Raw genomic sequence first — 14152 nt, forward strand, 5'->3', positions numbered from 1 at the left:
TAGCCCCACCGTACCCAGCTGCAGCATTAAAGTGAATGCACTACTAATTACTGTACAATCCTATATAAGATTGTGAATTGCTGGGCCATTCTACCAAAACAATGAATTCTTCCACCCGTGCATGTAAACAAAGTGGTAAAGTATCTGTACAAAGTACTGAGTCCTTGAGGTTAAGGGCTCAATGGCCTATGTGCTGTACGCACTACATACTGTACACTTAATACTATGTACATATATGCCTATGGCTGAATCACATGCATACGTACACCAGTGGTTCTCAAAATGAGGTCCAGGGACCCCAGGGGTCCTTGAGGGTGTTCAAGCAGGCCCCCAGCTAAAGCAATGATTACTAGGAAACAAATTGACCCTTACACAGGTCTACAACCCAGAGACTTTCTGAGTTATATGGATCCGTGGTGGACCAGTGTGTACCAAACTGGGGCTCCTCCTTGAAATTAAAAAGTTTGAGAACCACTGCTGTACACAGACCGATGACTATTTACAGAAGCCAAACTTATCAGCAGAGAGAATTCAAAGCTGTGTCCAGCGCTCAGTGTCTAGAAGCATACAGTATGGGTGTGCATGGTCTTGCTTGTGCTGCAGTCTCTCTGCCCCCCCAGCCTCCCCCGAGACTGGACATCATCTCCTCCAGCAGGCTCCCACCCTCCTCCAGAACCCCCTCTGCAACCACAAACAAATGGAATATATGAGAGAGAGAGAGAGAGAGAGAGAGAGAGAGAGAGAGAGAGAGTCTGGAACCAACACATACGTAAAGGGTGTTCAATAGCATTGATTTTTGAAGACAAATCATTACATTTTAACGCAGAAACACAGCTTAAGAGGGGCTTTTCAAACTGTTCCTATTTTGGGCATGTCATTATCTGTATATAATTGAAAATTGCGGATCCATATTCACTATTTTCACTGTTTGCCATAGGAACTAAACTGTATAGTTAAACAGACAAGAGCAATTGGCCAGTCGTTTCACCACTGACATTCATTCTTATTAAGATAAGGATCTATGATCATTTGTGCCAGAGTGGAGTAAGTAAGAGACATGGCCCCGCAAAAAAACAGTGCTTTTCAGGGTTCTTTAGGGGGTCCCCAGTCAGATGAGGAGTAATTCAATTCACTTGAATGCAATTAGTACAGTTAACTATTCCACCTGTCCCTATGACAGAATCAACTGTCAACCACAACCTAATTTAGGGGTCTGTGACGTTCGAGAACCCCTGCTCTGTGCCATCATTTGAGACGCGAACAAGACATCCAGTGAAGTGACAGTGACATGATGAAGGCAGACTTACCGTCTGACGTTGTCCTCCAAAGAGTGCTTGGGACGTCGTAGATGTTCTCCGTCGTCTCTTGGTCTTCTGAAATGATCACGGCAAACACTCCTACTTTGAGAATACCGTTGCTGTCGGGCAGCGGTTTTCACACCGTGGCGATTTGTAAGCTCGCACATTGCCATTTTTGCTACATTTGAATATTTTTAAAAAGAAAGTGGTTAAGTCTGTCTGTGGGTTTTATAAATACTGAATTTAGTTCAGTCAGATAACTCACAAATAGAATGAACCAAGTGTGGATATGATATTATATTTATATATATAATATTTCAGAGTATTATCTCCCTACTATTTAATAGTAGGGAGATAGATATACAATAACAGCCGCATAACAACAAACCAGGGACACATACGCAGAAGGAACGCAGATTTAGGTGAGCTTGTATAAGTATAACCCGTCTTGCATAACACCCACATAGTAATGTGCACGAGTGCAACGTCTCAAGAACTAATAACCTCGCAGGCTACAGTAGGCTACATATCTATAGCTATCATGTAGCCTATGTGTAGAAGATAATCTCACCTGTGTCAGGAACATCATACAGCTCCTCGCCCTGAGACAAGTCCTCCTCTGATGAACCATTCATTTGACGCATCACTAAAGAGGACGCAATAGTCATAATTATCTTGTCTGTTTATATTACACGTTAGAAATGCAATGATATTTAATTGACGTTAAATTATGAATCCCAGCACTGCCCGAGGAGGGTCGGTGTGGACACCCCTTTCAACCTTTTGAATTGTAAAACATAAATGTTTTAGTTATTTTCTCAACAACGAAAATAGCAGATCTACAATAAGCTTGCAACACGTTGCATCTACCATCAGTGTTGGGGAGTATTAAGCTACATGTAGCTGAGCTACGTAGCTGAGCTACATTTTGCTGTAGCTTGTGGTATTTTAGCTACATTCATATTTGTGTACCTCGTCAAGTAGCTCAGCTACCTTTTGGGTCATTTTTTGTAGCTTAGCTACTGAAGTTACAAGCTACAATTTTGGGCAATAACATGAAAGAAATATATAAATTTTGACCATTGGTTGCTGTGTTAATTCTTGTACTAGAACCCCCTTTGAAAAATCAAGGACTGTTCCTTTTTCTGATTGCTTTGAGGGCATATCAGCACTTGACAGCTGCCTCTAATTGGCCTCTGATTGGCCCTGGTATCACAGGGTGGGAGGGGTCTCCCAGGGGGGAGCAGGGGTCTCCTAGAGGGGAGGAGGGGTCTCCCAGAGGGGAGCAGGGGTCTCCTAGAGGGGAGGAGGGGTCTCCCAGAGGGGAGCAGGGGGAGGAGGGGTCTCCCAGAGGGGAGCAGGGGGAGGAGGGGTCTCCCAGAGGGGAGCAGGGGGAGGAGGGGTCTCCCAGAGGGGAGCAGGGGGAGGAGACCCCTCCCAGAGGGGAGCAGGGGGAGGAGGGGTCTCCCAGAGGGGAGCAGGGGTCTCCCAGAGGGGAGGAGGGGTCTCCCAGAGGGGAGCAGGGTGGGGGGGTCTCCCAGAGGGGAGCAGGATGAGGAGGGGTCTCCCAGAGGGGAGCAGGGGGAGGAGGGGTCTCCCAGAGGGGAGCAGGGTGGGGGGGTCTCCCAGAGGGGAGCAGGGTGGGGGGGTCTCCCAGAGGGGAGCAGGGTGGGGGGGTCTCCCAGAGGGGAGCAGGGTGGGGGGGTCTCCCAGAGGGGAGCAGGGTGAGGAGGGGTCTCCCAGAGGGGAGCAGGGTGGGGGGGTCTCCCAGAGGGGAGCAGGGTGGGGGGGTCTCCCAGAGGGGAGCAGGGTGGGGGGGTCTCCCAGAGGGGAGCAGGGGGAGGAGGGGTCTCCCAGAGGGGAGCAGGGTGGGGGGGTCTCACAGAGGGGAGCAGGGTGGGGGGGTCTCCCAGAGGGGAGCAGGGTGGGGGGGTCTCCCAGAGGGGAGCAGGGGGAGGAGGGGTCTCCCAGAGGGGAGCAGGGTGGGGGGGTCTCCCAGAGGGGAGCAGGGTGAGGAGGGGTCTCCCAGAGGGGAGCAGGGTGAGGAGGGGTCTCCCAGAGGGGAGCAGGGTGGGAGGAGGGGTCTCCCAGAGGGGAGCAGGGGGAGGAGGGGTCTCCCCGAGGGGAGCAGGGTGGGAGGGGTCTCCCAGAGGGGAGGAGGGGTCTCCCAGAGGGGAGGAGGGGTCTCCCGCATGTACATTCTCAATTTAACGCTGAAAAATAAAAAGTAGCTGAGCTACTTTGAGCTACTTTTTCCATGTAGCTGTAGCTTTACAAGCTACATCTCTCCGGTGGTAGCTATGTAGCTTGATCAAGCTACTGCCATGGTGAGCTACTTGTAGCTTTACAAGCTACGCTTTCAAAGTAACTTGCCCAACACTGTCTACCATGGCATCAACATTAGGTATGGGTCCGATTAATCGATTATCGTTGATAGGACCCGAAATCGATTATGAAAATTAATAATCGATAATCGTTTTTTTTCTTTTTTCTTTTCTTTTTAAATGAAAATCTGTTGGAAAGGCAATATTGTCATCCAAACAGAACAGGGTTATAGGCCTACCAAAGTGTGCCTGGGATGTGTCTGTGTAGCTGCATGACTGAGTGGAAATTGATTCCAATCAAGATACAGGTTTGGAGGATTTAGCAGGTGTTGGGAATTTACCTAATCAGGCCTAGGCTGGGGTTGCTATGGTGATCAATTGGATCAACAGTGGTCCAGGGACCACCAGTGGCCCTCATTTAAAAGATGGAGTTAGTAACCAAATGAACCCTTATTAACTCTCAAGAGTTACAATTATTGTTAATCAACTACATCAGGGGTTCCCAAACTTTTTTGACTTAGGTACCCCTTGGGGGGAAGATTTATTTTATTTGTAGGGTTCATAAAAAAAATAAAAAAAATGAAACGCCCCCCCCCCCCCCCCCCCCCCGTTAATATTGAATTATACAAATCGATTTTCATTTTGGACACATTTACACATCTCTAATCAACATGTCACATAGATTGCCATGTTTTCTACAGGGGGTTAAGCAGTCTACACAGACTATAGTCTGTACTCACCCTTTGGAGGTGGTAAAATGTCATAGTCTGCCTCTTCCACCTCTTCCTGTGTCTCCTCCTCATTCTTGAAGCCACTGGTCTCATGTTCGTCGGCGTGTCCATCACCTGAAACACAACCTTTAGCACTTCCTGGTTGTTTAAGTTTTACACACTTTGCACGACATCTATTGGAATTGTTTGTGTCAATTAATTTATATAATGTTTAAATCGTCCAAGGAATACGCCCCTCGATTACCTTTTTGTGTCATTCTTTTAGCCTAAAATATCTGACTGTACCTTGTGCCGTTTACATTTCTAACTAATAAAGCATTCAAAACACACACTCAAAACCTTATCCCTGTGAGGACTTACAGACTGATAATGTGTTTTGATAGATGGGCTCTTCTTCAATTAGACATGAAACGCGAACGCCATGAGACTCATGACGGCGGACCAGCACTGTGTCATCCATGGCAAGATCTTCACTGTCCGGCTTCTCCGAGAAGAAGGACATGGAAGAGAAGGTGATAGTGTTCTGGTGGAGGTGCTGGGTAGGACATGCGGGGACCGAGAAGGGCCGAACAGCCATGGCGGTGTCATCGTCACAGGCTGAGCTGACGGGAATGCTGGAGTGCACCCTCTCACTTTGGTGACAAACATCCAGGCTGTCAGAAGAACCAGTGTTTCTATGTGATAAAATGTGGAAAAGTATGTAATTGCTGTACTTCCTGTGAAGCAAAGTAACATCAAATTCACTGTAAGTTTATAGATTTAGAATGGAACATATAGTCTGTGAGCCGGTAGGGTTGGTCTGAGGGGAATAATGCTCATAGTTATCTTTGACCAGGTATATATATCTAGAGTTAGAAAATATGTGATAGCATTTCACCAGTGGTAGCTTTATGTGTGCTGTCTTGTATTATAACACTACCAGAAAACGAGACGGGTCAATAGCCTACAGCACCTGTATATGAAAATAATATAATTTACTGGTTTGGGATAGTGAGTTATTTTTATAGGGGTGCTAGCGATTACAGTACATCCTATGGTAGCCATTTAAGAGCACTTATTACGTAAATCGTTTGCCAGCCAAGTCTTCCTGTGTCTCCTCCTCATTCTTGAAGCCACTGGTCTCATGTTCGTCGGCGTGTCCATCACCTGAAAACACAACCTTTAGCACTTCCTGGTTGTTTAAGTTTTACACACTTTGCACGACATCTATTGGAATTGTTTGTGTCAATTAATTTATATAATGTTTAAATCGTCCAAGGAATACGCCCCTCGATTACAGGACCTTTTTGTGTCATTCTTTTAGCCTAAAATATCTGACTGTACCTTGTGCCGTTTACATTTCTAACTAATAAAGCATTCAAAACACACACTCAAAACCTTATCCCTGTGAGGACTTACAGACTGATAATGTGTTTTGATAGATGGGCTCTTCTTCAATTAGACATGAAACGCGAACGCCATGAGACTCATGACGGCGGACCAGCACTGTGTCATCCATGGCAAGATCTTCACTGTCCGGCTTCTCCGAGAAGAAGGACATGGAAGAGAAGGCGCTAGTGTTCTGGTGGAGGTGCTGGGTAGGACATGCGGGGACCGAGAAGGGCCGAACAGCCAGGGCGGTGTCATCGTCACAGGCTGAGCTGACGGGAATGCTGGAGTGCACCCTCTCACTTTGGTGACAAACATCCAGGCTGTCAGAAGAACCAGTGTTTCTATGTGATAAAATGTGGAAAAGTATGTAATTGCTGTACTTCCTGTGAAGCAAAGTAACATCAAATTCACTGTAAGTTTATAGATTTAGAATGGAACATATAGTCTGTGAGCCGGTAGGGTTGATCTGAGGGGAATAATGCTCATAGTTATCTTTGACCAGGTATATATATCTAGAGTTAGAAAATATGTGATAGCATTTCACCAGTGGTAGCTTTATGTGTGCTGTCTTGTATTATAACACTACCAGAAAACGAGACGGGTCAATAGCCTACAGCACCTGTATATGAAAATAATATAATTTACTGGTTTGGGATAGTGAGTTATTTTTATAGGGGTGCTAGCGATTACAGTACATCCTATGGTAGCCATTTAAGAGCACTTATAACGTAAATCGTTTGCCAGCCAAGTCTATGGACTTTAATGTTTGTTTAGGACACTAATGATGTAAGACGAGGGGAGGAAACCTTTGTCTAACATCTTGAAAACAGAAGTACATCTTGTGCAATGTGTAGTAGTCACTAAAGTATGTTGTCACTGCCAGTAATAGAGAACATAGCAGTCTGATCTAGGTCATTTTACGTTGAAGCGTCCACATAGTGGACTATGTGGAAGCGTCCACATAGTCCACAGGAGTTGCTCTTTCCACTAGGCATTATGCATGTATGTTGCCCTGTTTATTGTGTACTGTTGTTTTGCACTTGGTATTTTAGTATATATATTTTTCGAGTGGTGCACCCTCTCCAAGGAACAGCAATGTCCTAAACCTATGTGTGTGACTATGAGTAGCAGTAGGGGCAAAAGTGGCGCTGTTGTGCCAGAAACAGAGAGAAAGAGATAGTGCTTCACTGTTGCCTGCTAATGAGAGACAGAGAGAGAGAGGTTACAGAGTGTACAGCACTTTGGTTCAACATTGTTTTTTTTTAATGTGCTCTATAAATAGTGTATTGGATTGAGCTATGCCCACCATTTTTCAAAACGAGAGGGTCAATAGGAGGGAACCATCAGTTTGAAGTGTCCATGTACAAGTTTAGGCTACATTTTGAAACGTGTTTTGGCATGCATGGGGTTAAACGTTTTCTTTTTTTCATTACACTGCATTACACACAGTAAATTCTAAACTTAAAATTCTAAGATTGAAATGCCTGGTATTAAATCTTTAGGTTATTTACAGTGGAAACGATTGTGTAAAGGCCAGTCCACTCCAATGATTTGCAAACGCAACTAGTTGCAACCATTTCCCCAAAGGCACCTGGCCAGTCCAGATTGCAATGCTGCAATGTCTTGCAACTAGCGGTTGCACGTTGCAACTATAGTTCAAGGCCAGGACCCGCCACAGGGTGTCCGATTATGACTTAACCAGAGATGTCTGCCCAGCGAGACTGGTCTTATCATCTTACCGTGTGCTGCCCTCGGGGTTAGTGAGGTGCATGGCTTGCCATAGCTGCCCGATCCATTCCTTTCTCAAAGCAGCTGTCTCTGCAGCCTGTGACACACACACACACACACACACACACACACACACACGCATGCACAGGGTCATTGTATGAGTCACTTACAACACAACATTGTCAGAATGTGATTAAGCCTTCATATTAGGGACTGATCGATTATTGGTTGATTTAATGAACAAATCTGTAAAATAGTGTTATAATAATCATTCAGAGACCAGCCTTTCCGGGTTGGTGAGATTGAGAACATTCTAATGTTTATTTGACAACGGCTATTGAAAGTTACTGAAAGACTTGCAGAATAAAAGATGTGCAATCTGCATGGGGAAAAAAGCATACAAATTGAAGTCTTGGTCAACTAAGACTTGGATTAATGGACTATGAGGACATAGAAGGCCCTCATAGTCCCTCCCTTACCCTGAAACCAGACCTCCTGAACACTATGTTTGTGTAATTATTTTGTATGAAAACTAGTATATGCACGCATTTAATTCAGTCTGACCCGAAGCATGGATAAAACATATCCCCAGTCGGATATCAAATGCAGAAGCATTGACCTACACCCCTATGACACCCAGCATAAAGTGGGTGCATGCCTTATGGTTTGTGAGGATAAGATGTTTTGAGCCGAATGCAAACCAAAATAAAAGCCTGGGTTCGCCCCAAGACATAAGTTTAGGGTTAGGCATAGTTTCACTGAGGTTAAGATTATGAATAAAGTTAGGTTTTAATTGGCACCATTTTACTTAGGTTACTTTTAGGAATAAGGTTAGATTTTGACACCGTTTACTGAGGTTACGTTTAGGAATAGGTCGACGGATTTGCCCTGGGGCGAGTGTGTTTTGGGGCGAGCGTTCTGGTATTCATTCAAATAGCAGAAATGACTCACCAGCACCTTTCTCTTCCCATTGGTCATGGTGATTTCAAACACAAAGCCCTTGCTGTCGTCCCTCGGCAGCTCTCTCACCGACTGAACCTGCCAAGTGACACAGAATTCAACACAATTAATGCACCTGGTGCTGCATCAACACATCACTAAACACAACTACCGGTATTAACAACACATAACTATAAGCACAACTATTATTAACACATCACTAAGCACAAGTCACGTACTGTCCAAAATATCTAAACACAGTCGAATTAATGGATTATTTATAATATATCATGGTGGACTCACAGTGTAGATGTAGTACAGGCCCCTCAGATGTAACTGTGGAGTGATGGGATCAAAATGAATTAAAATGAATACATAGAGATGAATACATACTGAATATGTACAGGAGCACACCACCAACATAACACCTTAAAAGAGTGTTTTTCCCTATGGTGACGCTGATAGGCTAGCTTCAATGTATAAATAATATTGACTTTTATAACATGTATACATTGGTTCCATTACAGCAGATGTATTACTTACGTCACTGCCACCTTTGTTGTTGTAGAAAAACAATGTTGTATTTTGGAGTCTGAACCAATACGTCGACCACCGCATTTTCTAGAGAGAAGACGGTATGGTAGATACTAGATAGATCGATATACTGTAATTGTTTTGATAAACCAGTATCAAACTTTTTCAAAAGACATGAAAAGTAGTCATTAGATCACAGATATATGATATAGGTAGGTAGGTACCGTAGGTACAGTAGGTGTTGATCAATAGGTATGATAGGTAATAATTTGATGAATGATACTGGTAGATATTACTGATCAATAGGTAGGTCAAACATTTCTAAACAACAAATATATATTTTTAAATTCCATCTTACCATAGTATCTTTTTGCTTTTTTAAGAAGCCCTCGAACAGTAATCTATTCCTGTCAATCGACATGGTGGCTTGCTGCAGCTTATAGTTGTGTGTAACTGTGTTGCTGGTCTAACTTCCTCCTCACACAGTGACATTCACCTCTTTACTTCTCTATTCGGACGTCAACGAACATGAAAAGGTCTGTTGGTACCACAAGTGAAAGTAGCCTATTCATGCAGAATGTTCCATTTCACAAGAAAGTAGCAGATTTCCAAGCTCACAATGAGACGGATGGCGACATGCTGCGAGCTTGTAGATTAGCTATTTTCAAATATCCAAAGTATGAATAAAGCTTAAGTGGTTGATGTTTTCTCTCTTTTTTTGTATTAACCCATTCTGTGCAGGAACCCCTTTTGATGTTTTAAACATTGTTATAATTTAGCTATTGAAAAATAGCATATCTACAAGCCCACGAGCTTGTAGGTCTGCTGAAAAATCATGAAAATATTTATTTCAGAAAAAAAAGAAAAGAAATTGAGGTCAGGCCTAAATGGGTTAAACAAAATCTACAATAACTAATAACTAGTTCTCAAATAATAGTGGAGTAAGAGTACAATATTTTCCTCCGAGATGTAGTGGAGTAGAAGTAAAAGCATTGAAATTTGGAAATACTCCAGTAAAGATGCCTCAAATGTGTACTTTCCGCCAGTGCCAAGTTAACCACAGCCAAGTTTGAGGTAGTACGACACCTCGCCGATTCCCACTAGTCAGCAGTCGTTCCCCACCAGGAGACACAGCGCCGGCGGACGAGAATCTCTCACCAAACCTCACGTGCCACATTTCATAGCTCAATAAAACGGACATGAGGTCAGACGCGATCACACAGTTCTTTATTGTAAATGCTGGAAAAGTCAATGAGAATAAACATTTCCATAGTTCTCTTTTTAAGGTGGGACAGGTGTGTTTGAATGGCCTGTTGTTGTTAATAACAGCATCATCTCTCTAGCTCCGTAGTGTCTACGATTTCATAAAAATAGAATATGACAGGTAAGGCTCTATTTGAAAACCAGAAAAATAAAAACAAGAGGCAGATAGTCATGAAGTAGACTGTGAATACTAAATACAAAAAGTGCATGACCGAGTGTGTGTCACGCAGTGCAGAGCAAAAAAAAAAAGGGGGGGGGGGGGAATGGAGAACACTCAAAACAAAATATTACATTGACACAAAATAATAACAGGTTAATAAATTAATCTCAAAAGAAAGGAAATGTGCACAACAACACCCATGAACTTTATGCTGTTAAAAAAATGGCTTTGCTGTGTTGCTGTGTGTGCAGTGTAAAGAGCTGCGGGTCATTCACCGTGGCAAACTAACCTTCAGCTATCTTGTAGCTGGGAGACGCCGTCCTAAAAACACAGGAGGAATATACAACTGCAGTCCCTTTTTCACTGTTACCGGTGTGTTTGCTGCCCTCTTCTGCCTCTGATCTATTCTACACAACCATCTAAATAATAATAATAATAATAATACTGACCTGAGGGAGGGGAGGGGGGGAGGAAAAACAAACGTCTGGATGTACAATCATCTGTTAATACACAACCACCGACTGCTAATGTCTGACCTGGACTAGACGAGACCAGCAGAACCCAGAATGCCTGCAGTTAACATTTTTTGAACGTTTTCTTACTTGATATTGCCAAAGAACCTCTCACATGCCCCAATCAACAAAAGAGGGAGAACATAACTTGGCTTACAAATAATAAACGTTGTTCTTCAGTTTCAAATGTATATAAAAAATTAAATCTATGGTTTCCGTCTTCTTGCATGTTGTCATTATTTATTTATTTATTGGGGGGGGGGGGGGGGGGGGGGGGATGAGGTGTGCCTGAGGCCACGGGGATTGGTTGGTTGGGTTGTCTTTTTTAGTCTTTCAGGGTAACGAGGGGGGAGGAGGAAGAATTTGTCTCATGCGTTTTTCTGAGTGGGCCGTTTCGTTTCATCGCTGCTTGAGCAGCGCTCTGTACATGGCGAAGCCCAGCACGGCACACACGGTGGCGCCCACGCTCGCTCGGAGCCAGAACGTCGAGTTCTTCACGTCCGCTTGGGCCATGTGCCTGTGAGAGAGTGAAAGGGAGAGAGAGGGAGAAAGAAATTAAAAGGGACATAAACATTTGAATACATTCAGTTTTAAATCAAAATTGGGACCAGTTGCCAAATGACAAAACAAAAAGTTAATTTCCGTCACATAATGGAAACCTCCTGAAAAAAGAAAAGAAAAGAAAGTGCTCCTAGCAGAGTCCATTTCCCATAAATCAAAGGTTTTCAAAGTGGGAGCTGCCAGGGAGTTTCCGGCATTTATATATTGGCTCCGTCATGGGGGAAATACTTATAGATAGGGCTTGTAGATCTGCTACTTTTCATACTTTTGTTTGACGCTGTAGTATGGTGTTAATGAAACATTAAAAAAAATATGGATAGGAGGTTTCTGCCCGACAGCAACGATATATTTTGCGGTTCTTGCCATGGAAAGACTTGGGAACCCATGGCCCTACATCAAGACCTTATCCAGTATACAAACTACTACATTTGTTTCCATCACACATGCTCGGCAAAAACAGGCTTTTCTCTTGTCATTTGGCTTGGCTTGGGAAGCAGGGTGAAATACAGCGAAGCAGCAGCAGGGTGAACAGAGGAGTGATGTTGCCTGTGGGACGCAGAGACAGAGGCAAAGAGGCCGAAACATAGCTAATACACACAGATGTGGCTAAAACAAAACAGAGGAAACAATTCAGACCTTTGCTAAGGAATAGTCGTGTAACACCCACCTCCGCTCTGAAACATTTCCTCTCATTTCATGTCAGCTGGCTTATCCTTCGACGTGCCATTAGACAATAATTAGTAATTACATTTTTCAACCTCTGGGAATATGTTAAAATAGGGTTTTCAGCGCCATGTTTGACAACTAACTAACTATAGCTGTGCATACTATGATACATCTTAGTATGAGGTATAAAGTACAGCAGCCTTGTATTCATACAACAGAAAGATTGGGTATTAGTTAAGACTGACATTTATCTTTCATGAGTCCTTTCACTGCTTCGTCTCAACCATTACTCTTGGTCTCAGCCACCACGTTGTATTTCTTGACATTCCGTTTCTCTCCAAAGTTGAACGCTGCCACCACTGTTGGAGCAGCCATAAACTACACAGGTTCATCCCGATGTTCTGGGCATCTTTGTAAAGTTAGTGTTAGTAAAAAAGCAGGTAAAAGAGTAACGTTTGAGTAAAAAAGCAGGTAAAAGAGTAACGTTTGAGCAGACTAACATCAGTCACTTTCCCATTCAATGTAGTAGTAGAGCCGACTGTGTATGTCGTCTCCGCCTGCCCTACAGGAAATACGTTGCCTGCGACAATGAGACCCGTTTCTGAATCGGTCTCTATCAGCACAGTCACTCAGTCTCACACACATTTAGCTATTGAAAAATAGCAGATCTACAAGCTCATAGCGCGCCACTCGTAGGTCTGCTATTTTTGAAAACTGTCATTTTAGAATACATTTTTAGAATCTGATCTGAGGTCAAAATGTGTTAAAGAACCACCATTCTTCTGTGCGTTAGAATCTGATCTCAGGTCAGAATGGGTTAATAAGGTGGGACGTCCTCATGACCAGTGCCAGTGTGTAGCCTACTACAGACAGAGACCTCAGTACGCAGTCAGCAAGGGAAGTCACAGAGATATACGCACGTCCTACCTTCACAACAACATTAACTGTTTATTTAGCCATTTTAAAACCACGAATGTGAACAGACCATTTTAATCTGACCTCCGTCTTGTCAAGTCACGCAGGTCTCTCTCCCTCTCTCTGCGCTTGGTCTCCAGTATCTTTACACTGATCTATCCATAACTAACATGAAATGCCCCAAATTACCAAAGGATCTTTACAAAACAAAACATGTGCCCAGTGCGCACACCCCCACCCCCACCCCCACACACACTGTGATTTGTGTTAATCAATCTTCGGTGAGAAACGGGGAGTTTTATCAGGATTTAAAAAAAAATTAAACACGCATCTTAAAAGAATAAAGCAATTCACGCAAAAATGTCAATGTCCGTGTACGATATGGCACTCAGATTTAAGATTTCTGCATGGTCCTATGTATGGTTGTATAATTTGTATTAGCAATTAAATTAATCTGTGCTAGTCGCCATGTTACAGTCACCAACATAGTGTACACACACACACACACACACACACACGTTCCACACACATACTGGCGTACACAACCCTCCCACACGGGCGAGCGGGTCCTCTGCCCTTAGGTCTGCGCTCTGTCTTTACCTGTGTGGAGGAGGCTGGGGTGGTTTAGCAGAGGCCTCCATGTAGATGGATTCCTCTACGTGGGAGATGGCTGTAACCTGATGACTCAGGCCGAGATCATCCTCCTCAGCCAGCAGGTAGGACCCCACACCCTCCACCCAGCCCCGTAGCCTTACAGTACATCCGCACACACACACACACCCACAACAGGCACGGACAGAACACATACACACAGTACACACACACACACACACACACAAATACAGTAGGCAACTTCAACCTCCACCCAAACACCTCACCTGACAACACAAACCATGAGCCCAAATCAAACCTGGTCAAATAAAAACGGCATTCGAAGAAAGAAAAAAAACACACACACTGCGTCAGCCAGGCTAATACACACACCTCATTTACACGCCGCTTGGAAGCCACATCGGAGGGCTGTTCCTAGTACATGGTTATCTAATCAAATGCATGATGGTTGCAGGGTTTGTTTTGTTTAGTTTTTACAAATGCATGACCCACCATCCCTAATTTGTATGTTTTAATAGTACTACAAATTGATCCTGAA

The 14152-nt window shown here is 43.8% G+C and overlaps 2 protein-coding genes across 7 annotated transcripts in view; both read right to left on the minus strand.

Annotated features, from left to right (window-relative positions):
- Positions 1-1245: 1245 nt before the first annotated feature.
- Positions 1246-9593, minus strand: LOC310868690 (uncharacterized protein; the record flags this gene model as incomplete). The annotated part of the gene is made up of 11 exons (XM_083779146.1): positions 9284-9593; positions 8935-9012; positions 8695-8727; positions 8404-8490; positions 7464-7549; positions 5752-6065; positions 5415-5499; positions 4714-5027; positions 4363-4467; positions 1870-1944; positions 1246-1373 (listed from the first exon to the last, which is right to left on the minus strand). Exons 1-11 carry the CDS (start codon positions 9344-9346, stop codon positions 1246-1248), a joined length of 1368 nt encoding a protein of 455 aa, XP_083635272.1. The 5' UTR covers positions 9347-9593.
- Positions 9594-10135: 542 nt separating this feature from the next.
- Positions 10136-14152, minus strand: part of rhot1a (ras homolog family member T1a) — a 34747-nt gene continuing 30730 nt past the window's right edge. For 3 of the 6 annotated variants that reach the window (XM_083779547.1, XM_083779543.1, XM_083779542.1), the window contains one exon: positions 10136-11377. In XM_083779547.1, coding sequence (XP_083635673.1) covers positions 11260-11377 — 118 coding nt within the window. In that variant the 3' untranslated portion in view covers positions 10136-11259. Of the gene's footprint in view, positions 11378-12332; positions 12497-13602; positions 13753-14152 lie in introns of those variants that run through there. The other 3 variants (XR_014570118.1, XM_083779541.1, XM_083779546.1) reach the window with 3 other exon arrangements.

The sequence above is a fragment of the Protomyctophum parallelum genome (genome assembly GCF_964188405.1).
Source record: "Protomyctophum parallelum genome assembly, chromosome: 13".
In the NCBI taxonomy this organism is placed as follows: domain Eukaryota; kingdom Metazoa; phylum Chordata; class Actinopteri; order Myctophiformes; family Myctophidae; genus Protomyctophum; species Protomyctophum parallelum.